Below are 23,966 nucleotides of genomic sequence, written 5' to 3'. Positions count from 1 at the left end.
AGCGAGCTCAATTTTTGGTTGAAGAGTGATTGCATGACGCGTGGGCGTACTCAACGAGTACGCAGTGTACGCCTCTTCGAGATCCGGCCAAGCTGCACGCTGTGCTGGCACGAGTGGCTGATATCGTGCGATGCACGTTCCCAAGCATGTGCTTACACTTCCACGACTTGCCACACAGCTTCAAACCTTCATGACTTCTCCTTCGAACACTCCCCAACCCCCTTCTCCCAATTCCCAGGCTCAGTAATCCACCTCGCAATCCCAAACAACCTCTCCACCGCCTCCTCCACCTCAGCTTTCCTCAGCTGCGCATCATCATAACTAGCATTCATCTGAAACATCTCCTGATCCAACATCCCACAGTTCCACAGAATCCCAACATCGCTCCTCGACTGCACCTGGGTTCGCTTCAATGGCGAGTCATCCGATTCACTCATTGCCTCTTTGAGGCCTGGAAGCCAGTTGAAGATCTGCCGGCGCATGATGTCGGTGAGGTCGGTACCTGCCGGCACATCATTGCCGAGCTGCTTTTGTATCTCGAAGAGGGGAGCGTGGGCGTGTTTGGTGAGGAGAGTTTGTTCATTATTGATGCTGGAGATCATTGTAAGGACTGATTCGTTGGGGTCGATTGTGATGTTGTTGAGGACTGCTTCAAAGGTGGGACCGTTGATGTCCATGGCGTTGGGAAGGTGTTCGGCAATCCAGGGTGATAGGAAGGGCCAGTTGCGGCCTGCGTCGTAGTTGGTGAAAATGGCGATGTTGGTGTTGGTGTAGTGGCTGTTGAGGAGTGCAAGAGCAGTCTTTAGGATTGCTGGAGCACTGAAGCCATGTTCCTTGATCAGCTTTTGAAGGTGTGGGAGTTTAGTTCGTTTTGTTACGCCGTCGACACCAATGCTCTTGTCGCCGTCTATTAGGGGCCGCTTCTTGATAAGGTCATCTGCTGCATCGGCGAAGTTGCCTTTGAACCATTCTGGGGCTCGTTGGATTGGCCAGAATGACTGCTCCATCTTGCCTAGCCCTCGAAGACGGCGTACATGATACTCAACATCAGCGTTCGCTTGAGCCGAGCTGCGGTGAAGGAGTAGTGCATCGGCGAATACTTTGTAGGGCGTCCGTGGCGCTATGCTGGCATTCTGACCCTCAGATAGTATTGTCTTCAAGTCCTCGCGGAGATTCGGTATAGACAATCCATCGAAACACGAATGCTGAGCTTGGTATACCAGCCCAGCTGTGCCAGTCCCTTTGATCGGAACTATGATCGCTCGGAAAAGTGGACCAGGCGATGCAGCAAAGTCGAGCTTCGGATCATTCAAACACAACGTGCGTAGATCTTCTGCATTCTCCACGGCATCGACCTCCGTGATGACAGCGTTGAACCATGTCTCGCTTGGCCGAACGATGTAATGCAACGGTGGTGAGCCCTCCGGCTGTGCTGCCATAGTGCGAAGCATCGGTTGGTGTGTCAAAGCAGTCTCCAATGCAGACCTCAACTGCTTAGCACTCGCCTTCGTTGCAACCCAGGCATGTCGATGGTTCCACGACTGTGCACGAAGCCGGCGCAACAAAACCTGTCCGAAATCCCATATCGGCACGACGTCTTCCACATCTTGCTCCCATGATAAGCCAAGCTCGGATGCAACGCTTTCGAATGCCATCCTTGCATGTTCGACACTTCGAGGGTTACCGAGAGCATGAGCCATATCACTCACACCAGGTGGACCTTGCCGTATTGCCACTGGTGGGGTATTTGGGGATTTGCACATGGTTCCGTCGCGACTATCGAGGAGCTCTGCCTGCTGCTCGATCGTAGGGTATTCAACGACTTCCCCTGTGGTGAGCACATGTCCCATCTTGCGTTTGATCTTACTACTAGCCCGCATGATCGTGATGCTGTCCGCGAGGTCCAGAATTGAGGTGGACACATCGAGCTTCGCCTTCGACATGCCGAGTAAATCTGACCACACCTGATGGAGTGTATCCTGATTGGAGCTGGAACGATTCGTCGCATTCTCCTGCTCGTCTCGATTGCTCAGGAAGTTCGCAACAACACCTCGCAGCTCCGCTTTCTGGACCTTGCCGGAATCAGTCTTTGGGAAGTCTTCGATCCCTAGGTCCTGGATACTAATGGTTTCGGCGGGTATGTACAGCTCGCCCATTCGTTTTGCAACTACTTCCCTCACCCCATACTTGTCGATGGCATCTCCAGTCGTAGGCTTGATGATGGCAAGCGGAACCTCACCCGCAATCTCATCAGGCACCCCAATGACCTGGGAAGTGATGCCTGGCAGAGTATCCACCACTGCTTCAATTGATGCTGGCGAGATGTTCTCCCCACCTCGTATGATCAGGTCTTTGTATCGGCCCATAACGAAGATCTCTCCACTCGGCTCCATCACGGCTTGGTCTCCAGACACGAGCCACGAGGTCCCGTCGTCTTCGTAAAACTCGCCTTTCGCGCCTCCGAGATATCCATTGGTGACCATGAGACCTCCAGCATGTAGCTCGCCCGATTCGCCTCTCTCGACAACTTCACGGGAGTTGGGTTTGCAGATCCTGATTCTAGCTCCAGGGCCGGGTTTGCCAAGGCACACGAGCTCACTCTTGCTGAAGTCGTATGGTAGGTCCCGATAAGGGACTGCGCAGAGCGGAGTTGCCTCACTCATACCGAACGAAGTAGCAACTTTTTGTACACCCAGACCCTGACTGATCTGCTTCAAGATCTCCGGCGAAAGCGCTGTTCCAGATATCTGAGCAGCAAGTACGGACTCCATGCTTACATTCATACTCGCCTTCGCTCGAATCATGGCCTGATACATCGTTGGAACGCCAGCGATATTGGTGAGCTTTTCATCGTTGATAGCTTGGAGTGTAGCTTCAGGGTCGAACAGTTCTGAAGGGAAGCAGACGCTACCTCCAGCACTCCACCAGTTCAGCATGTAGGTGATTCCAAAGATGTGGAAGGAAGGTAAGTTGTCGCAAAAGCTTCGTGAAGAGTCAAGTGCATGGTTCTGGGTAGAAGAGCGTACTGCAGCGACTAGAGTCCTGTGGAGCTGCTTGACGCCTTTGGGACGCGAAGTTGTACCGCTTGTGAAAATGATCACGGCCAGGTCATCCAGATGCGCCTTGTTTGCATCTTCAAGTGGCAGCTGATCGTAGCCAGAATTGGGATCCAGTAGGGCCTCCAGCTTGTGCCAACCGTCAGGACATGTATCTGCGGTGTTACAGATGGCCTTGACCATAAGCTTGGCGGCGTGTCCTTCACTCAAAGCTCGATCCAGGGCCTTCGCCATATCGACATCCCATGCTAACAAAGCGCTCGCATCGGCTGTATGAAGCATATGGTCCACTTCCTCCGGCTTGCCCGCCATAGCTGGATTGATGGGAACGAAGACTGCACCCAGCAGAGCTGCAGCATAGAGGCCAACAGCGAACTGTGCGCCATTTCTTAGGAAGGCAGCTATTCGCATACCATTTCGCAGGCCCAGTGCGTGAAGCCTAGTGGCTAGCAAGTGCCCTGCGTCGTAAAGTTGGGAGTGAGTCCAGCGTAGACATGGTGAGGGAACGTTGGAAGATTCTGAAGTTTGATGTAGAAAGTCTGCTGATTGGTGTCTGCAGATGAGAGCAGTCTTGTCTGGGAAGTCTTCTGCTAGGCCAGTGAACAGTTCCTGGAGGGTCACAATAGGGAGGTCCAATTCTCCTCCCCTGCCTTCAGCCAGTGTCGAATGTGGCGACATTTCAAGTGACCGGTGTTTGAGTTGACTTGTGGGACAGCTGAAGTGTGCTGCTATCGTGCACTGCATGTTCACCTAGTGCGTACAGTCATCGATCTGTAGATTCATGAACCAAATACTATGTCTCCAAAAGGCTTGCCTGAATTGAAGCATGCCATGCATTTGTATGACTGAGAAAACGATGTGTGAAGTCATCAAGCGTCTTCGTTGATACGCGCTAATGCTGCTTGCTGTTTGAGTTTCGACGATCACCGCTCGGTCTGCTTTTTTGACGATGATACTTTATACCGCATCCGGGCAGTGCACATTCATGCTTGCCTGGGGGGGTAGGATTGTCAGCGTCTATCGTTGTGCACGCATCTCCTGTACAGTTGACATCATACCCAGACAGTAATCACACCTCTAGCATCCCCTTGCCGACTGGATAACCTTCATCTTCCAGTAAGCTTCCAAGTTTCTCGATCATCTGATCCATAAGAACCGCATGGTGAATCACCTGGTGAGCCACCAGATGATCGTGGCTCATCAGGTCCGAGATCAGCGTAGACCTAATCAAAACCAGCCTCTCCCACTCACGCCGCAAAGACGGCATTAGATCCGTCCAATCCAGTCGCATTGTGTATATCTTGCTTGCGAGCGCCGGGCAAACGCACAGAAGAAAGCGTAGCTCCAAGTGCACGAAGGTCGTCGGCGAATCGAGAGGCGAGGGGCGAAGCTTTGTCGTCAGAGTCGAGTGCTCTGCAGCGGAGACACCGAGCATCATGGAGGCGCCTGCTTTCTGGTGTGCATTGATGGCTTCACATACTGCACGCTTCGTGTTGCTGACGCCGCGGTATATACCAGATTTTGGGCCCGGAGGCGTCCATATTACGGTCAGTCCTTTGAGAGCGTGTGCGTTGGTAGGACCTATCATGGCCAGGAAGTGTCCGACGTTTGGTAGGGCGACAGCATTGCAGGTCGACGCTATACGGAATGTGTTCTCGGTGTAGAAACGAGGTGCAGTCTCTGCGTGAAATTGTCTGCATGTGCGGCTGATGCCTAGTGGTTGGACGACGCTTTGCCAGCGAGAGTGGTTACACCAGCCTGTTTCGTTCCTGCTGATGTTGATGGGCTCGGTAAACTGCAGCACATGGCTGAAGATATCGTTCCTGAGCTCTGGTGCGAGGCGATGTAAGATCGATGTCTGCTCAGGCGTCGGTCCCGCTGTGAGTTGGCTCATGGTCGCTGGTCAGTAGTGTGTGAACAGTCAACGTTGGTCAGCAAGATTGAGATGCGAAGATGCCAGATTTCAGAATGCCAATTCTGCATCGTGTGGTTGCTTACCAGACTTCGTGACTGGCCTTACTGGCTCCACCGTAGCATCATCGCTCAGTCTCCGGATGTTTCAAAGCAGGGTAAATGTTCAGAGCCGTGAAAAGTCGGTCAGAATGTTCATTCAGTAGCATAGCCGTAGTTGGCTTGTTGAAGCACGCACCCCGAACATGTCCAGGTCCTGCAAAGACACTCACCGTCCCTCAACCTTCTCCCACTCACTGTCCGTACTTATCTCACTCGCACTGACATTTCCCTCCTCCACTTTCCTCTGCCTAGTCTGCACACCTCCCGGCACAGCCTGCGACCCAGTCGCCGGCGCCGCTCCCATGGCATCCAATATCTCCTTCCGTATCTTCTCGTCTCCCTTCGTCGGCTCAAACGTAAAGCTCTCCTTCATACGCCCCGCATCCTCCACCTCGGTATCTTCTCCCTCATCGTCTGCCTCATCTTGCTTCTGCCTCCGCCGTAGACGCTCTGCTTCGGCCTCTTTTGCTTGTGCTTGCTGTAACTCTGTCGCGAACCAGTTTGTGCTCCACCAGAGACCGCCCGACAGGACTGAGAGGATAGCGAAGTGGATGCTGTAGGTTGCGAAGAGGAGGCCGGCAAGGAGGATTTGGAGAGCGCCGAAGGTTACGTTGGTTGCTACGAGGAGGGTTGGGGTGGGACCGGCGGTGAAGACGGACTCCCAGAGGTTGGCGAGGAAGTCTGCCATGTTGTTTCGTACGCTCTCGCTGTGGTCTGGGCGTGTTCTGTTTGTTTCGCTTCAGACGCTGTCAGTTGGCTGAGAGATGTCTACAGTCACGAAGGTTGACCGCTTGCTGTCGTCACGAGTAATGTCCACCTCGGACGGGCGTCTCGTTGACTCTGCCGCAACGTGCACAGGCCCGATATCCGACTGCGGCAGCTTGATCGGGGAAGCGATAGAGGCTATCTAGCTGGTTGAAGCTCGCGTGTGAGGAACGACTTGCCTTTGAAGTGGCTATATGAGGACAGCTATGGCCTGAGTAGAAGACAAGTGGAAGCTATGTCGGCGATGCTGCCTGGAAGGTATGCTATCTGGCTTCAGGGAGTTCGCAAACGAAGGAGTTATCGCTGTGGACGTCACGTTGCATGACGCGCCTGTTGTCAGTCACGCGATTCATTCACGTGGCGCTTATGCCGAGCAAAGGTGATCAAGCCGTTAGTCATCTAGTGCTGAGGTATGATGCAAGGTAAACATATGGGACTTCTGTAGAAGGTCACGCTCCAGGTCTGGGAACGAGATCTTGTCAATTTCGATCTGATTGTGCTTTTGAATCAATTTGAGCATGGTCTGATGTCGGTTGAAGTCGTATGGCGGGCACAGTGATGATCGGCATTTGGCGAGTTCCTTTCTACAGTATGACAATCCAGATATTGTGCGTTGCTGCCCGCAGGTTTCACTCGGCCGACTCAACTCCTTTTGATGAAGAAGATTGTCCCAATCAGCAGCAAAACTGTCCCTGACATCCCTCAACATATGATCCATCCAGCATCCTCATGACACCAGCAACCACCATCAACAACCACGTCATCTTCACAGCTCCAGACCTCGGACACCCCCAAGCTTGAGCACGACCCACCCAACACCCCTCGGAGCATTTCTCAACACAGTTCACGGCATCTGCAGCTCTCATCCAGTCATCACCATCTATCTTGCCGGTCCTGCAGCTGTCTATGCAGGTCCAGCAAATGGGCACGAACGCCTGCTTGTTTACGCGCTCGGTAAGGCACGAGGCATCTACTCTATGCCTGGATAGTTCACGGCCTCGCCTGCAGGCGAGGCAATATGTTTGCATGTCCGCCTCGTCGTGGCCGAACGTCGCTCGCATCGCTTCGAGGCACCTGCGGTAACCTCTGCGGTAGGACTGAGGTGGCAGTAAGTCGTTTGTGGGTGTTTGCAGATTCTGTGCGACAGGTTCTGTTTCAAGGACAAGACACGCGCTGGCACATTTGGAATTCGGAGAGGATGAGGGAGTGTTGACTCTTCTAGTCTTGCAACGACCTCATAGTCTGGTGGCCTCTAGTCGCGACCGTGAGCGATGGCCCAGACGAACGTATCGAGTTGCGTGCTCTCAATCATCGCCTCCCTTACCAGTGGTCTGGACGTGTTCAGGAAGTTTCGGGAGTCGCAGAGCAGGAAGCAGAGGAGAAGTAGGAAGAAGAATAATCATAATGAGACAGGGAACGAAGATGAGAACAGACTGGCCCAAAGCTTGAGGTTGGGACCAGAGGAGATTGGTAGGGAGTATCAAAGAAGTGTATACGCTGCTGGAGAGCACTTTGCACAAGGTGATGGTATGTTGTTCAGAGTCGCATGCAGACAGCGCTTGACATATGGTAGGCATTGCACAAACGTCGCTTGCGGAGATCTTGCTGAAGCTCAACACCGGACTTGTTACAATCATCAATACCTTCCTCACCAGAGATAAACATGACGCCAAGCTCGACTATCAATCGCTGACGAACCTGTCCGAACGATCGCGAGACGATACCTGCAGAACGTTGCGACAGCTGTTTCATCGAATGACACAAAGCCGTGTGCCTTCGAGGCTTGACGGACCACGTCAAAAGCAGGATCGGCCCAGTAACGAGAGTGCCATCTACAGCAGGAGCAGGAAGGCGGTGTCAGGGCACAAGCATACCAGGGTCAAAGGCCCAATGCTCGCGCGAGTTGTTATCGCAGACTCAAAAGACCGTCACAAGTCGCCATGGTCAGGCCGGGCGACAAGAGGAAGAAGTCAAGCTCAAGCACAAGCACGTCGAAGATGCAGTCGAGCGTGTCTCTCGCATTGCCTGAATCGTCAACTCGAGAGACAGCATCAAGAATGAGTGGAGGCGGGAATCCTCCTCAGACACACAGAAAGCAGCCTGCGATGGACATCTGTCAGCGTCCGATCCATCACCCAGATGCACTCCGCAGCAGTCGCTCGACTCCAGTCCTGGATATAGCGGTGACCGACCACGAGCAATTACCTGCGTATGTCGCACCTCTTCCACCAATGCCGCGAAGATTGCAGAAGTCGACTCCGACATACTACTCCATCGATACCACATGCACCAAGCTCGGCGAAATCCCAATGCACAAGTGGGCAGAACCGTACGATTTCGATGCCATGTTGCGACTCAACAAGGAAGCCGAGGAAAATGGCTGGCCACTCAACAACCCCAAATTCGCACCGGAGCCGAAGAAGAGAGGCGGCCTGTTTCGATTGTTTCGCAGAAGCAAAGAGGAGGTGTGATACCCGTACGAGCGGAGATGAGTTGATGACCTTGACGAACGAATGCGATGGCGCTTCTTGGTAGGCCTTGGTATAATTTTGTGCAGGAACATTTTCGAAACATCGTCCGTATGACCACGGTTGAAGATGCCCTTCCACGCCGTTGGTATTCGGATAGTCGTTGCCAGACTCCGAGATCTGTTCCGCCAGCCTGGTTGTGGAAAATCACGTTTTCTTTGATTGCGCGCGCGAGCGGCGGATGGAGATTGGGTCACATTCCAGCTGGCCACCTCATGTCGTCGATTCAGTCCTTCGCGGGTGGTATCGTTCGTGGCTCCGATCCGCGTCAGAGTCATGTCTTATTGATGGGCCATTCTGGCAAGAGGAGGCTGCGGCAATGGTTGGTGGTCCTGAGCAAGATCTCACGATCCGATCGAGCTGGGACATGGCCTGTACTGCGGTTCGCTCACATACTTTTGTGTTGTGTCTCGCGGTTGAAGAGGTCAGTGAAGGAGCTTCTTTCCTTATTCCCAGCCCAAATACCTACGCCCTAATAGTGCAGGGATGCTGTCGGCTGATGATACCGAAAAAATGCTTGTCACTATGACATACCCCTTGCCAACCGCACCTCATCCCAAACGCTCACCATATCGTGACAGCGAAGGGCTCTGTGATTCGCTTCCACGACACAAAAGCAGAGTGAAACGGCTGCGACGGCGGCCGCAATCCACTGCGATGCTTGCTAGCCTCTTCAGAGACCCAGATACCGATCTTATCAGCACACGGCATCGTCCTGCATTTTTCGGGCCGCCTATCTTCACCGAGCCGTGCTGTGGCGCTAACATCAACGATGGCTGCTCGACTACGGGGAAATAGAAAATTCGTCAACATGCGCAAGCTTGCTGTGGCGTCAGCACAACTTTTTGCTCTTCTGTGGTGGCCTCTACACGACATGATTGGCAGCCCACGCCTCAATCACCAGCATCGAACACGGCCCCCAGTCCGCGTTGGGGCGACACGCAAGACGTGCGTACTGCTAAGACAACACTGTACGACAGCACACCTCTCTGTTACTCGTCTGGGGTGTTTGTATGGCTCCACATCGTTGGTCAGGTCAGCATCATCTCAGGGTACGAGCTCGGGCACACCGTGTTCGATTTAAAACTGCCACCCCGATACAGCTTGTAGGTTCACATTCCTCGCGCGTACTCTCCCTTACCTCGTCGAGACAAAGTGATGTCAGGCAATAGACCAAACAACGGCGAACGCCAGCAAACTGCCAGAAGTAGGCTCACTAACAGGACCTATGGGAATGATGAATACTCACTGGCCGGGCCACAACAAGGGCAGCCCAGAGCTGACCCGCATAACACGTACTATCAAGAAGGATACCGAGAGATGAACCCTTTGATGGACAACCACTATGAAGATCCGAATCCCAGCTTCAGTTTGGCAAGGACTTTTCCGCATCAAGTGAGATTCAAGAACCAGAGGCAAAATCCCGACAAGAAGCCGGCGGTGCAGCCTGAAGAAAAAGGCGAGGCAGAGACGGCGCCTCAGGTTGGGGAGTCCCGACAGCAACGAGGCTCTGTTCAGGCGAATGATGCACGGCGGCATGACAGCTACGGGCGCAACAGCAACACTGAGCAGGATAACTGTAAGTCATGGCCAACGAAACCTGCCTCGAAAGATATACGCTAAGTGTCCATCCAGTCGATGACCAACCAACTGCAGAAGACGAAGAAACAGGATATCAATTCCCCTCAATACCGCAACCACCAACACCCTCCCGCCAATTTATAAATCGACAATCCGAAGACAAAACCAACCTCCACCCAATCCCCGAAGACCAAGTCCCCGACAATGAATCCGAATACCAAGACTTCCGAAACCAAGCCGCAATGGAACAAGGCAAACCCAAACCCTTCAACCAATGGGCCAAATTCCGCATGCACTTCCAACGGCCCCTGGCAGAATGGCTCGGCACCACCATCCTCATCTTCATCGGCATCAGCGGCAACCTCTCCGTCGTAACCTCCGACTTTCAAACCGGGAGCATGCAATGCATGTACTGGTGCTGGGGCTTCGCCGTCATGCTGGCAATCTACATCGCCGGTGGCGGCAGCGGTGCTTTCCTCAACCCTTCCCTAACAATCATGCTCTCCGTCTTCCGCGGTTTCCCAGCACGGCGTGTCCCCATCTACATCCTCGTCCAGCTCCTCGGCGCCTACACCGGCGCGCTCCTCGCCTTCGCCGTCTACCGCGACGACATCCTCCACTACTCCAGCGGCATCCTCGACCCCGCATCAACGGGGCCATACATTTACACCCAGCCCAAGGACTGGATTTCCAACTCGACCGCCTTCTTCACCGAAATGCTCGGCACAGCCGTGATAGGCTGCTCCATCCTGGCCCTAGGTGATTCCTCCAACTCCCCGCCCGGAGCCGGAATGCACGCCTTCATAATCGGCCTCCTAACCACCACCGTCACCATGTCCCTCGGCTTCAGCACAGGCGGCTGCTTCAACCCTGTCCGCGACATTGGCCCCCGCCTCGCCGCCATAACAGTAGGCTACCCCACCTCCCTCTTCAACGCGCACCAGTACTGGTGGATCTGGGGACCTTGCTGCGCGACGGTAACGGGCGCGTTGCTGGGCGGGTTGGTGTATGATTTGTGTATTTTCAAGGGCGGGGAGAGTCCGGTGAATTATTCGTGCGGGAGGTGGAAGCAGGCGGGGATGGAGATCGAGCAGAAGGGACATGAGGTGAAGACGCAGGGGTTGGAGGAGAGTTGTGGCATGGCGAAGATGTTGGGGTTGAATAAGTTGGCGGATAAGATTCATGGGATGGAAGAGTCGGATGAGACGGATTTGGAGAAGGGGTTGAGCAGGGAGGGGAGCGCGGGAAGTCAGAAGTCGTGAGGATGGGGTGGTGGTGTTGATGTTTTTCGTGCTTTTTTTCTTGTTGGTAACGAAGACTTTCATGATGCTCACGCAGCCCTGGCCAGTTTTATTGTTAATTTATGTATGACACGACTACCTTTTCAGCGCTGACACCTTTCTTCTGCGTATCGAGACCGAGCTGCACCGATCTGAGATTCTCGCCAACAATTTTGGGGTCTGGTTTGGGTACGATTGTGCCATTCTTCAACGCCTTGGGTAGGAACTCCCGCCAGATCTTGGGACCGACCTCGTTCGAGAAGATAGCCGTGGCACCGACTGACACAACACATCAGCACACTAATCAGAGGATGAATTGTTGGATAAGACTCACTAGCTTTCATCCTCACACTGCTCGGGACCCCCTTCTCCGGCACTCCTCGCACCGTCACCACAATCGCCTTGCCTTTACTCCGATCCACAATCCTCGCAGCCGCCTGCGCACCACCTTCACCCACAGCATGATAGGCGCCGACCACCGTCTTCCCGTCCAACCACTTCACAACCTGGTCCTCCACATCCTTTCCCCGGTAATCGAACGCCGCCGCTGCACCAAGTCCTTTCACATAATCAAAATTATTCTCAGAACATGTCGTGACGACTTCCACGCCAGATGCGACAGCGAGCTGGAGTGCACAGGATCCAACGCTGGAGCTGCCGCCCCAGACTAGGAGCGTCCGGTTGAGAGGTTTGGGCTTGTCGTCTGTGACGGGGTAGGGCAGGTTTAGGAAGTCCTTTTGGTAGAGTCCTGCGGAAGCTGTGGAGATTCCGAGGGGCAGGACGACGCCGGTGGAGGAGGGAATCTTGTAGGGTAGTTCTGCTACTGCTGAAGCCTGGACTACGACGTATTTCTGGAAGGCTCCGGTGGCGCCGCTGGGAAGGTCGGAGTCTGGGGCGCGGGAGCAGTGGCTGTTGTGATACTGGTCAGGTATATCATCGACAGAGATTCACGGAAGACCGGAGGACTCACGCTATCACTCTGGTCCCAATCTGGAAGTCTTTCACATCGTCCGCCACCTCGGAGATCTCTCCGGCTGCATCTGAACCGAAGACAGTGGGGTACTTTGATTTGAAGATATCATCTTCTTGCAGAATCCAATCGATCGGATTGACTGCGACATCGTAGACTTTGATCACGACGTGCCCCTTTGGTGGTTTGGTGTATGGCGCCGATGAGACCGTCAATGGTCGTTCCTTCGACTTCAAGGCCCAGGCAGCGACGTTCTTGGGGGAGCTGGTGAAGAAGCCGGTGCTCTTCATGTTTGGTGTAGTCTCTGTCGTTGTTGAAACTGTTGAGTAGGTGAAGAAATGATGGTAAGTCGTGTTGGTAGAGGAGGCAGGCAAGTGCTGACGCTTCGGATCAAGGTTGTTGTTCCCCGTCGTTCCTGCAGCCAAGGTGGGGCAGGCGTCAACTTGAGCTTCCTTCCTGATTCAGCGCATCATCCTTTCATCAACATCATCATTTTCTCAGCTCATTCCAGCACTGCGACGTGCTGTGCCGATAACATCTATTGCTTGAATAATGCCGTGTCAGGAACTACGGAGCCGATGGCACGAGCTGATCGGGAAGACCAACGCGTACTACAACCCTTGACGCGTGGAATGTCCTTCGGCATCAATATACGCCTTTGCAAGGAGGCGATGTATCAATGAAGCCTATCTACAGCTGACCTGACCATTCAAAGAACAGCATACAGCTCCGGAGAAGCTCTCTAGGCGATGGGCCGGGCTGTACTGATAATTCGCCTCGCCTGCGTCACCAACTTACCACCCTCGCCGCTTGTTCGTCTCGGCAAGACTCTGGGTCTAAAGGCGTAGCAGCCATTCCATCAGTATCATCGTCCTGTGCGCGGCTTGAGAGACTTCGCAAATTCGCAGTTACTGGCATTGTCCCATGAGGATCGGGCTCAACGTCTTGCGACGGAGCGGCGCATAGCGACATGCGCTGACATGCTTTACCTAGGCTGAGAGCCTGCGACCGAGCCTGGAACGACGGCTGTGAGATGATCATGGTAGCCGCACTCGACGTGTTCGCCTAGCATTGTGCTTCAGCATGAGCGGAAGTGTCTACCTGCAGGCGGCCGGGGTGGCAGACTTGGCACTGATGGCAGTCACATCGACGAACATGACCTACGATTGCGTTACACGATATCCGACCCAAGTTTTGATACTCTACATCACATTGGCCATTTGTTTCGAGCAGTGTGATTGAGTTTTGGGAACATTACCAGCCCGAGAACTTGGTACGCAGCTCACCAAAGCAAAATGCATTTCGCATTCTCCATCCTCCTTTCTTGCATCTCACACAGCTTTACGATTACCAGGTCACAGCACTGTAGCGAAAGCATGGAGCACTATAGCATCGGGTCACCTATAGGCGCCGATATGGCGCCTATCAACGAAGCCAAGATCACAGCTTTGCACAACCTACGGCTCGTGGACGCTCACGAAGCGTTACCTGCACAGTGCGAACCCGACAGACGTCCACCAGGCATGGTACTCTCCTGCTCCTCGACACCGAGCCCAAAGTCGAAGGCGAAGTTCAACAGTCTTCCTGATGAGCTTCTCCTGACAATTTACAACTTCAACGCTACCAGGATTTTCGACATCGCCGACCTCCATCGGTACATCTCAGGCGCCAGAGCCAGCAAAGCAATATATCGCTGCGCTCTGGAGTCATTATGTCGCCACTTCAACATCCCCAAGGACATCAGGCTACGCCACATCCCTGACCTGTTCACCAACATCGAAATATTTGTCGACACCCTCAATCTTGCCGAGCCCGGTATGCGAATACCTAGCACTCGGACTGGCCATGACTTCGCAGCATTTGGTATGCCGAAAGAATTCGGTCTTTCGCAACTTACGTTCCTTGCAGCGGACGGGTTCAGCGTGTTGTCGAAGCAGAGGTTCGAGGGCTTGGCGATTGACGAACGCATTGTGGACACGAGAGTGGGCACTCTCGACTTACGGGTCGTCACGAGTGACGAAATTGAGTATGCGTGGGAGGGCATTGTCGATGGTCTTCTCGTTGGGATGCCGTCAGTCGCTGCTCTGGACATCAAGTTGGAAGTCGAAAAACCTACGTGGTCAGAAATCCGGTATCCAAATCGCCTTACGAGGAAAGCTGTGCGAGCTTATCAGAAGGAGGGTCTGTCGGTCAGGGTGACTGGTCCTCGCTGGCCGGAGGTGGGTACTGTGGACAAGAAGTTGAGTAGAGACTTCTGCAGAGTTGAGGCACGCTTGTACAGGTTTCATCCGGCCGCCCTTATTCTGGCCTATGTAAGCGTGTTCTTGGCGATATGGATGGCTTTGTGCTTTTTGAGTAAGGCGATGTTTGGCCATAAGCTGAGCATCAGCCCTAGCGAGGTGCGATGGCAGGGGACAAGAACCAGCAACACAGCCACCACAACCTGGCGACTCCATCTGTAGCGGGTCACGAGTGTAGTTCTAGGCACTCCGGGTGAAGTCAACGGTTAGTCTGCTGTGGGGGGGGGGGGAATATGCAGGCCACCGCACAAGCAGCACCATGTACGGTAACTTTACACTGCTCTCGGACTATTGATCAATCGACTATCAAACTATTCTCACCTCCACTTCCACCAAACGCCATTGCTGTCCCACAGGTATAGTATACCCAGGGATAGGGTGCTCATAATGCATACACTTCAACCCCTCACAAAGTGTACACATACACCTATCGTCATTCTCCTTGACGCAATCTGTCAGATGCTTGAAGTGAACATAAAAATCGTTGATACTCGTGAAGTGACCGTTAGGATGCCCAAAGACGCCAACCTGAGGTCTCGTAGTACCGTTCGGTTGTACCTGTGGCCTCTGGAATGCAGAGTACCCAGGTGGTAGACGCGTGAGCTCGTATTTGATGGTTGGGGCTTGGAGGCCCTTCTTGGCGATGCTTTTGGAAATGTCGGCCTGCGTTGTGAGGCCTTCTTTCAAGCGGTCTTGCATCCATAGCTTTCCGATTGCTCTCTCGATGCGGGTGTCATTGCGAGTCCAGCCTTCGGTTTTGCGGGCAGCGACGTATGTGCCGTCGGATTCTGGGCCGATGGCGAGGATGTAGACGTTGTTCTTGCGTTCGTAGTCTGGAGACATGTTGGTCTGGGACTGAGGGTGCATCGCTCTGGAGTGGCGCTGCTGGACTTTGTATGCCTGTGCTATTCGTACTGGAAGGTACCAGAGCGTCGATGTCTGTTTGTCGAGTAAAGGTGTCGAAGATGTTGGAACATGCATGCTGCTACTGGTTGATTCTATACGTTGTTTGTCGGTGAGATCTTTGTTCCGCAATGGTATGGAGCTTGGAAAGGATGGCCATTTAGTTCGAATTGTTTGCTCGACAACCGACGCTCTTTAGAGTGGGTTGGATAAGACCACAATCTGTACTCATGAAATGACCTGCAACTTACGTTCACGAAGTTGTCTTCTTCGCGATCATGGCTTTCAAGTTTCCCACTGTCTTCCTCGGCGAACGTTCAGACGGCAGCAACCATTACCCCAAGGGTGGACAGATGCCACCCCCTAACGGTCCACCAAAAGGCGGTCCCGCCTACATCTGGACTCATGACGCTGCCAGTTTCGAGGAAGAACTTGCAAAACTGATCAAAAACGACAACAATCTCCCCCCCGGCTCTCAGTATGAGCTCAAACAGCTTCCTACTGGCTATAACTACTGGTGGAGGAAAAAGAATAACAAACAAAGAGATATTCACATTTGGGGCCACCCCGATGGCCTCGACTTTCTGTCCTTCAAATCGTTCTATGAGCATTTCAAAAGCTTCAACAGACTGACTCTCAACACACGGTGCATCTGCCGCATCTGCATGAGGGACTCCGAGCTCGACGCTGGGGTGTGGGCCGAACACCTGTTCCAGACGATGGTGCCTCATCTCCATCGCACCAGCACAAAGTTGGCCACAGACTGGCAGGTGGCAGATCTGTGCATTGCCATGACCAGTGTCAAGTACCTTATCGTGAGGAATCAGGTGGTAAGTGTCGAGCAGTAACTTCGACGCGACTCCCGTATTGACATTGTCCAGGACGAAATCTTCAAACTGAACTTAACGAAACCCAAGCGCATGGCTCGCATGCGGGAGATCATCGACATGGCCAATGGCCCCAACTTCGCGGCAGCCATTGCTAAGACTGACGGTAAATACCGCGTAGACATTGCGAAAGATCCGAAAGGATTTGCTGAGAAGTTTGACGCCTTTCTGGACAGGCTCGAGGAGCAGAAGTTGCGACTTGAGGAAGGCGAGCCATCTGACGACTTTGAAGTAGGTGGAGAGGAGAAGAAGGTTGTTGAGACTGAGGATGGCTCTGAGCAGGAGCCTCGTAATGATGATGATGATGATGAGACGGAGGAGAAGTGATGACTTTGGTCTTGAGTCCGCACCCACCCATGTAACTGTTGGTGTACGGACGTGGAAGCTGGATCGTCCGCAAGGTAGAATCGTGGGCAAAGCAAATTCGTGGGCAAAATTCGTGGGCAAAACTCGTGGGCAAAACTCGTGGGCAAGATTCGTAGGCAAAGCAGAGCATCGTCCGCAAAGCGAATTCGTAGCCAAAGAATTTCGTAGCCAAAGCAGATTCGTATTCGTAGAGCAGGATCGTCCGCAAGATCGTCCGCAAGATCGTAGGCGAAACAGAATTGCCCTACGATTCGCAGGCAAAAAAGATTCGTCCGCAAAGCAACTCCAAATACCCTACCCTGCCCTACGAACCCCAAAATACCCTACGAGGCCCCAAAATCGTCCGCAGAGAACAGTCCAGCGATGTTAACATTCGATCTCCTAGCATAGTCTGAATCACCACCGTCCATTTCCTGCGTTTCGCTCTGTCCGCACTCCGCAGTCACGTCCTGCCTGAGTAACGATCACTCGACACCTGAACGTCTGCATCCCAGCAGTGTCTGTGTAGAGCGTCACTTCAACGAGAGTCCCCGGATGATGGACCTCGCCCAGAGCATGGACCCATGCTAGCTACTAGGGTGCTTTGACGTAGACCTGCTGATGGCGGAGGTAGGAGGAGTCTCTTGACAATCGAAAGCGGCGGCAGCGGACTGGATGTGTAGGAGCAGCTCTAAGGAGACGTTTCGAACGCTTGTCCCATCAATTCCAAGGCTGCAACACTCTCCGTTGTGCTCCTCACGACAGCAGCCTTCCGCTCCACTCCCCTCTCGATCACCGCATAATGGAGAAGTGGCACATGGAGGCTGATACCAAATGCACTCGTTGTATTACCGCTACATGCCATACTCACTGCCTAGGGATATCTCACTCCACACCATCTCTCTCGCGCTCCAAACGCTGCGCTGTGCCCAAGGTTGCAGTCACCACAAAACTCATGTACTGTCCAAGAAGTGAACCCACTTCACGCTAAACTTAACCCAAAAACTCTGTCGAATCCCCGAAAAGTGGTAATATACCGGTATTTCTGTGGTCTGTGTCTCCTTTTCCTGTAATCTTCTGTCGTATCCAGCGTTCAGGCACGTGCTCATCAAGCTGACGGTCCCTTAGACCACTCGCCCGGCACATGCAACTTGCTGATACTCAAATTCGTGTCATGCCTAATGACGCGTGGGAAGAACTGGCCCGTCTCGTGGGCGCCTTTGCGTTCGTTGCCGCCGAGGGGGAGCTCGGCGACTGAGCCGACGGGCTCTAGGTTGGCGGTAATCGGCGCGCTCTCGTCCGCCAGGTCCTTGATGGGCGAGGATATGTCTGCTGGTGGTGTGCCTGCGATCGCTGCTATGGATCCCAGGGGCACTATTGGACTGGGCACTGCTTGCTCGATCGGCGCAGGTGGGAGTGGTGTAGCACTCACAGAGAGCTCCTCTTTCGGCAGCAGGCCAGGGTTGATGTCCGATGCGTATGAAGGGACAGCAGCACTTCCTGCCACGGCATCTTGTGAGCCGTCTTGTGAGCCATCAAACTCTGGGAACTTCTCCAATATCTCGGGAACCGTGGCATCTTTCTGATGACGACTATACGTCTCCACGCCCAACGCGCCAGCGCCTGCTCCAGCTACTCCTGCAGCTGCTGGCACCATCCAATCGCCGTAAGCACTATTGTACCTGACCGGTTGAGCCAGCGAAGGATTGGCGGCGGTGGAGTCCGCTGGCTCATTGACTGGAAAAGGCTGCTGCTGGTTGACTGGCTGTTGAGCGTTGGTCGGAAGCGCGTAGGTCTGTGTCTGAACAGGTGCAGTCTGCTGGGTGGGTTGCTGCGCCGGGACGGTCTGTTGAGGCAGTGGCGGCTGAGGATACTCTTGTTGGTAGGCCGCAGGAACATCTTCAATGTAGCTGCCACCACCTGTACCAGCAGTGTTGTCGGTGTAGTTGGAGGTCGATCGGACTCCTGGCATGTGGTATGGGTCCTTGTCACCATAGTCGTGCACCGCAGAACCACCAATGACACCTGCTGCAGCAATGGCGGCGGCATCATCATCATCATCGCTGTCGTCGTTTCCATCGGCAGTCGAGCTCATGGTGCCTGTCTTGCGAAGCATGAGATCAGACGGGAATCGGCCGCCTACGTTCCACGTACAGCACGTCAGTCACTGCGATCGGACCGTGTAAGAAGCAACGCGAACGGAAGGGGCAGCACTCACTCACCTGACTGTGGCCTTGTAGGCCTCTGCTGCACCGGATTCTGCTCGGCCAAGCTTGCAGCATCGGCAGAGTATGGCACCTGATCAGCTTCATCCTCATCCATGCCATCGCTGCTGACTGTGCCGCGATCACTTGTACCGCTGACGCTTCTAGCATGCTTGCGAACGAACACGGCACGCTCCTCGCCAGTCTTCTCGGTCAAGATTCTAATGTCCTCGAACCACGCCATCATAGTATCGTAGCTCTCGGCACGGAAGACCCAGTTGTGGCCCTTGTGCATGCCACCTGACTGCTTGCCCTTCAGCATGAACTTGTGGCTCGACGAACCTGGCTCTGAGCGCGACCCCAACTTCTGATCGAGCAAGTACAGGGACATGACTGGTGGTTGCGAGTAGATCTTGTCCGCCGATTTGAACTCGTGCAGATGTGTCGGTGACAGCACATACCACCCAGGTGTGTACGACTTCAAGTACTTGCTCTTGCGCTCAAGCATACCAGATCGTATCTCGGCCGCAGCTGGCGCGTTCTTGCCTGGGTAGTCGATGTCTTCTATACGTCGAAGTGGCAATTCCGGGTCGACGAAGTGAGGATCGTGGCGGACGAAGCTGTTCCATTCCTGGTCTTTGGGCATGGCAATCGGACCAGTGCGCAAGCCCTCGACAGCACTGTAGGCATCATCGCCCTCGCGTTTGAGGATACCGGCCAGTGCGTTGTAAGCTTTCTGAATCTCGCCAACCACGATCGATTCAAGCTCACGGCCAGAGCTCTCCAGGTTCAGGTATGCCTGCCAGTCATTAGTGACGATCTTCTCCATGCACGAGTCGCTGCACTCACCCGGTGGAGGTAGTTCTCCTCGTCGATCTGCTTCTCAATAGCTCTGTCCACGCCAAGTCGGACAATGTATGGATCGTTCTTGCCCATGGCATCCTCATGATCGGCATGCTGGAGCGCCTCTTGTAGCTTCTCAACCTCTCTGCGAGTGAGGTCCTGCTCCTTTGATACCGAGTTCTTAAAGTCACCGCTCAAGCTCTTGATCTCCTTGATCTTCTGTGCGAGATCGCTGCGCAGGCCGCTCAATGCGCCAATAACGTCATTCTCGATTTCTCGTGACTTGTTCGCTTCGGAAACGGATCGCCGATGGTAGTCGTCCAGGATGCGTGTCGCCTCGCCAAGTCCATGCTGGCTCATGAACACTGCCGGGTAGGAGATGTTCGCGATGGTGATGGACACCTTGTGGAGTGCTTTCGCGCGTGTCTCGTAGGAAGTGTGAATCTCGCGGAAGTAGGTGATGAGTGATTTGAGCAGCTGTCTCCATGCTTGGAAGCGATTCGCCAGGATTTCGGTGGGTGTGCCGGTGGTGGGTACTGGAGTGAAGAAGGGGCTGTTGAAGTTCTCGTTGTCCGCAAGGCCGTCACCATAAGCCTTGATGCTACCAGCCCTGAGACTGCGCTTGCTGCCACTACGCTTCAAGCTGCTCGTTCGGCGCACGCTGCTCTTCTTCTTGAGCGTGTTGTTACGCGAGACGCCTCCAGCGCCGATGGCAGTGGTGCTCTGCGACGCTCGCGAGGCTGATCTGTTGAGACTCCCATCTCCTGCCACCGACGAGGCGGGGTTGCTCTCGTCGTAGTGCTCGTTGTGTAGGCCGTGGTTCTGCATGGCGGACTGCCCGAGGGGAGAGCTCTGGGTTGGGTTGCCCTGGGCGAAGTCGGCTTGTTGTGTGCCGCCATATCCTCGTCCTGCATGCGCATCGTTCAACGGTGGCACGGAGCCATATCCTGTCGCCATAGCAATGTACCCTGTACCCTCTGCACGCGGAAAGATGCTGTTGTTAGGGAGGAGTGCACCGTTGGGCAGAGGAGGAGAAGGTCTGCGCGGCACCGAGGGAGGAATCGGTATAGTTCTGGAGGCTCTCGTGTGGGATTCGAATGGGGAGATGGGCGGCCGGCAAGCGGAGCTTCACGGCAAGCGTCAACAAAGCACGAAGGCTTGATGGCAGCAGTGCCACAATTCTGATGACGTCTGTCGTACCAGCGCCGTCAATGTGTAGCCCACATGCACCATCTAGCGACCGGTAATGCAACGCTGGGCAGCGCTCTTGGTGCGAAGTCACGCTGTGGTCTGGAAATCCTCACGACGCTGATAATAACAAAGTCGCTGCTCCTCGGCAGTGAGAGTCCCATCAACGAATTGAGCCAATCTCGCACGGTCAGCAGTCTGGCCGCAGAGGGCCGCAGAGGAGTGCTTTGTTCGCAATTTCATTTCACGATACATGTACATGTAGCTCTACCGAAATGGTGTCACCAGTGGCTTGACCGTTGCGACCGTCTCGGCGCAATACGGCCGCGTGTAACGGCAAGAGCATGCCGATAAGGAATGCTTCTGCAGCAAGAAGAACAGCCTGCGAACAACATCGTACAGAGTGGTATCTCGCTATCAAACATCAACGCCATCAGCACGCCCGCATGTACCTGTACATGCCTTCATTCACAATTCGTCAGCGCCGTCAAAGCTCCACGCAATGCTCAAGCTCCGTCCCGTGCATCCCAAACTCAATCTCAATTTATCGACGCTGAATTTCCGGACAGCGTCAGCGTGGCTGTGCTCATTGCTCGTCCTTGGTTGATATCGTTGTTGATCAGCGAGTGGAACACCATCTGACCACCCGACAGCGTAATGTCTGCACCGCCAGGGCCGAACAACCCGTAGTCACCATTCTTGAGCAGGACCTGGGGGTTGCCGTATGGCCCCGCGATGGACTGGCTCGTGACATAGCTCGTCGTGTAGCTGGCGTCGGTATAGCAACCGGTGCTGTAGAAGAGAAAGTACGTCCCGTCATCTCCCTTGACGATGATGGGCGCTTCAGTCTGGTAGTGGTCTACCTCTCCGCCGTTGTTCCAGATCTCAGTGGCGCCGCCAATCTTGGTGTATCCATCTTCTTGCACCTCCTGCAACAGGATCGGCGTCGAAGGCTTGTTGTTGGGACTGGCACAGTATCCTCCACCAGTCACAGCTGGACCGTCGATCTTGTATAGCACATATCGCTTCCCATCTCCATCCACGAAGCCTGAGGCATCAATCGCGCCACCTTGCTCTCGAGGGCAGACCCATGGCTCGGTACTCCCATCTGTATATGGTCCTTCGACATTTCCGCTGCGGGCCACGCCAACACAATGCAGACCTCCTTCTGTGACTTCGGGCGAGTAGTACATCACGAATGTGCCATCGGCCTGTACGAGGTCAGCTTCAAAGTAACAGGATGTTTATGTCAGGCCTTACCAGTCGCTCAACATCTGGCGCCCAGACAGTATTCGCCTTTGCCCATCCAGGCTGATTACCAACTGGAAAGCTCTCCACGGGTGCAGACCATCCAGAAGGGTTGTTGAAGTCTGGGTTGCTGGTATACGGGACCTGGATCCCTCTGATGCCAGTACCAAATGCTCGGCTAATACCGTCGACGTTTATGATCGACGGATCTGGAAAGTCTGATCCACGAAGAACATCGTATGTCGGTGCTCTTTTCGAAAGGCGAGCTGAGGTAGGTGCTGCCTCTGCAGCATATGGTAGTAACGCTATGCCTAGCGATAGCTGGTAAGAATATGAAAGATGCATAGCTGCTAAAAATGATATGCGAAGAGAATATTCTGCTCTGGCTACGAACAAGACTCTGAATACACGGAAATCTACATCCCATCAAACACAACTGGCGATCCAAACCTTTCTATACAAAACGGCCCAAGGCACGCGAGCATCTGACCGCAGTTGGAAGAACCGTTAGGTGTGCAATGTCATGGCGCATCTGCTGCGCCAAAGTATAGCAACAAAATCCACAAGGGGAATCCAAACCAGCAGATCCTCCCGCATCACTGCCCTCGGGTTTCAAGCCAGCAGACAATGGTCGCAGTCGTGACGATCTTCCAGAGCATACACCCAGAACAAGGCTCGGCTCAGTCAGATCTAATGACTGAGGTTGCATCCTTTCTAGCGAAACACATCACTCCGCCTACTACTCGCCTGCCCTGCTGACTGATCGGCAGGCGGTTAGCCAGAGCAAGTATCTGAAGAAAGGTCTCGAGACCTACCGAGGGCCTACTACCGAGGCGCTTATACAATACTATAGTGACAAGTGGTCAAGGTTGAAGTGGAGCCGATATGACGGTGATGCGCTGTACAGGAGGAGGGCTTGGTGCTGTACAGCGAACATGGTAAGTCAGCAGACACGGCTGGTACTGTACGGTATAGGGCAGAGGGCTGTGGTTGGTGAATCCTATTGCGGTAGGGAGATCGACCCTCTGGGCGTGCGCGTGAAATTGCAGGGTCCCGGGGGATGGGCGATGTGCTTTGATCTGACGTGACATCGGTTCCGTACTTTTCACGAGATCATGACTGTGCCGAGAACATCACGACAGCCATCATCACAACTTGCAGAAGAAGACACTTCCCCACACGCAAACCCAACCCTCCTCGGAGGTTTTCCAGAAAGCTACAATACATTATACTGTACATCTGATGTGGCAGCTGACCTGCATGCATGGATGCATAAGGTGCCGTGCCGGAGATCGGCTTGGTACGATGACAGCTGTGGCGCTGGGGAGGATCTGCAGAGTTGTTCCTCCACGGCCACATCGGGCTCCAAGCCTCCACCTTGTTCTATTTTCACGGCTGGATGTCAGGATGTGCCAAGAGCGCGTATAGATGCGAGGATGTGAGATGGTGGGTGTGAGCGTGTTGGGTGGAGGGTGGTGGGATGTTGTGAGCTGGTTTGTGGCACTTTGCGAGGGAGGATGGAAGTCTTGGTGCTGACTATTGTTTGGCGAGAGGACAGTCTAGCACTGATAGGACTGGATTACACTTGTTATCCGCGTTGCGTTTTGGTCGGCAACAGCAGCACTCTGCGGTCTGGATTGGAGAAGGACATGTGAAGCAGACAACAGTAGGGTGGAGGTCACTTGAACGCGCATCTCAGACTGGGAACCTGCGACGATCTTCTGGCCTATGGCTTCCGTTCAGCTCTGTTTGCCAAGAGCGCATGCAGTGACAACATGCTCATGGCTTTGCCGAGTGGTTGGAGAGTGCTTTGAGAGCACGGTGCGAATCGCCGTTATGTATGAGATGCGCACTG

The 23,966-nt window shown here is 54.0% G+C and overlaps 11 protein-coding genes across 11 annotated transcripts; 4 read left to right on the top strand and 7 right to left on the bottom strand.

Annotated features, from left to right (window-relative positions):
• Positions 1 to 188: 188 nt before the first annotated feature.
• CLAFUR5_12662 (Acyl-CoA ligase sidI) lies at positions 189 to 3,734 on the bottom strand (the record flags this gene model as incomplete). The annotated part of the gene is made up of 1 exon (XM_047911810.1): positions 189 to 3,734. The coding sequence occupies one exon, from the start codon at positions 3,732 to 3,734 to the stop codon at positions 189 to 191; it is 3,546 nt and encodes a 1,181-aa protein (XP_047767778.1).
• Positions 3,735 to 4,125: 391 nt separating this feature from the next.
• Positions 4,126 to 4,950, bottom strand: CLAFUR5_12661 (uncharacterized protein; the record flags this gene model as incomplete). The annotated part of the gene is made up of 1 exon (XM_047911809.1): positions 4,126 to 4,950. The coding sequence occupies one exon, from the start codon at positions 4,948 to 4,950 to the stop codon at positions 4,126 to 4,128; it is 825 nt and encodes a 274-aa protein (XP_047767774.1).
• Positions 4,951 to 5,235: 285 nt separating this feature from the next.
• Positions 5,236 to 5,757, bottom strand: CLAFUR5_12660 (V-type ATPase assembly factor PKR1; the record flags this gene model as incomplete). Its single annotated transcript, XM_047911808.1, has 1 exon — positions 5,236 to 5,757. The coding sequence occupies one exon, from the start codon at positions 5,755 to 5,757 to the stop codon at positions 5,236 to 5,238; it is 522 nt and encodes a 173-aa protein (XP_047767775.1).
• Positions 5,758 to 7,105: 1,348 nt separating this feature from the next.
• CLAFUR5_12659 (uncharacterized protein) lies at positions 7,106 to 8,305 on the top strand (the record flags this gene model as incomplete). The annotated part of the gene is made up of 3 exons (XM_047911807.1): positions 7,106 to 7,361; positions 7,408 to 7,690; positions 7,720 to 8,305. 3 exons carry the CDS (start codon positions 7,106 to 7,108, stop codon positions 8,303 to 8,305), a joined length of 1,125 nt encoding a protein of 374 aa, XP_047767730.1.
• A 1,215-nt stretch (positions 8,306 to 9,520) lies between these two features.
• CLAFUR5_12658 (Aquaglycerol porin AQY3) lies at positions 9,521 to 11,205 on the top strand (the record flags this gene model as incomplete). Its single annotated transcript, XM_047911806.1, has 2 exons — positions 9,521 to 9,941; positions 9,998 to 11,205. 2 exons carry the CDS (start codon positions 9,521 to 9,523, stop codon positions 11,203 to 11,205), a joined length of 1,629 nt encoding a protein of 542 aa, XP_047767729.1.
• A 94-nt stretch (positions 11,206 to 11,299) lies between these two features.
• On the bottom strand, positions 11,300 to 12,483 carry CLAFUR5_12657 (Zinc-binding alcohol dehydrogenase domain-containing protein cipB; the record flags this gene model as incomplete). Its single annotated transcript, XM_047911805.1, has 3 exons — positions 11,300 to 11,502; positions 11,558 to 12,132; positions 12,194 to 12,483. 3 exons carry the CDS (start codon positions 12,481 to 12,483, stop codon positions 11,300 to 11,302), a joined length of 1,068 nt encoding a protein of 355 aa, XP_047767738.1.
• Positions 12,484 to 13,608: 1,125 nt separating this feature from the next.
• CLAFUR5_12656 (uncharacterized protein) lies at positions 13,609 to 14,655 on the top strand (the record flags this gene model as incomplete). The annotated part of the gene is made up of 1 exon (XM_047911804.1): positions 13,609 to 14,655. The coding sequence occupies one exon, from the start codon at positions 13,609 to 13,611 to the stop codon at positions 14,653 to 14,655; it is 1,047 nt and encodes a 348-aa protein (XP_047767737.1).
• A 133-nt stretch (positions 14,656 to 14,788) lies between these two features.
• On the bottom strand, positions 14,789 to 15,336 carry CLAFUR5_12655 (uncharacterized protein; the record flags this gene model as incomplete). Its single annotated transcript, XM_047911803.1, has 2 exons — positions 14,789 to 14,838; positions 14,919 to 15,336. The coding sequence occupies 2 exons, from the start codon at positions 15,334 to 15,336 to the stop codon at positions 14,789 to 14,791; spliced, it is 468 nt and encodes a 155-aa protein (XP_047767736.1).
• A 338-nt stretch (positions 15,337 to 15,674) lies between these two features.
• Positions 15,675 to 16,610, top strand: CLAFUR5_12654 (uncharacterized protein; the record flags this gene model as incomplete). Its single annotated transcript, XM_047911802.1, has 2 exons — positions 15,675 to 16,226; positions 16,278 to 16,610. 2 exons carry the CDS (start codon positions 15,675 to 15,677, stop codon positions 16,608 to 16,610), a joined length of 885 nt encoding a protein of 294 aa, XP_047767735.1.
• A 1,126-nt stretch (positions 16,611 to 17,736) lies between these two features.
• Positions 17,737 to 20,632, bottom strand: CLAFUR5_12653 (Phosphatidylinositol 4,5-bisphosphate-binding protein SLM1; the record flags this gene model as incomplete). Its single annotated transcript, XM_047911801.1, has 3 exons — positions 17,737 to 18,767; positions 18,851 to 19,631; positions 19,682 to 20,632. 3 exons carry the CDS (start codon positions 20,630 to 20,632, stop codon positions 17,737 to 17,739), a joined length of 2,763 nt encoding a protein of 920 aa, XP_047767734.1.
• Positions 20,633 to 21,402: 770 nt separating this feature from the next.
• CLAFUR5_12652 (uncharacterized protein) lies at positions 21,403 to 22,456 on the bottom strand (the record flags this gene model as incomplete). The annotated part of the gene is made up of 2 exons (XM_047911800.1): positions 21,403 to 22,074; positions 22,124 to 22,456. 2 exons carry the CDS (start codon positions 22,454 to 22,456, stop codon positions 21,403 to 21,405), a joined length of 1,005 nt encoding a protein of 334 aa, XP_047767733.1.
• Between the last annotated feature and the right edge of the window lie 1,510 nt (positions 22,457 to 23,966).

This window comes from Fulvia fulva, chromosome 11 (assembly GCF_020509005.1).
Source record: "Fulvia fulva chromosome 11, complete sequence".
NCBI classification, from domain to species: domain Eukaryota; kingdom Fungi; phylum Ascomycota; class Dothideomycetes; order Mycosphaerellales; family Mycosphaerellaceae; genus Fulvia; species Fulvia fulva.
The sequence above is the reverse complement of the archived record's forward strand: the minus strand, read 5'-3'. Positions and strand labels throughout refer to the sequence as shown.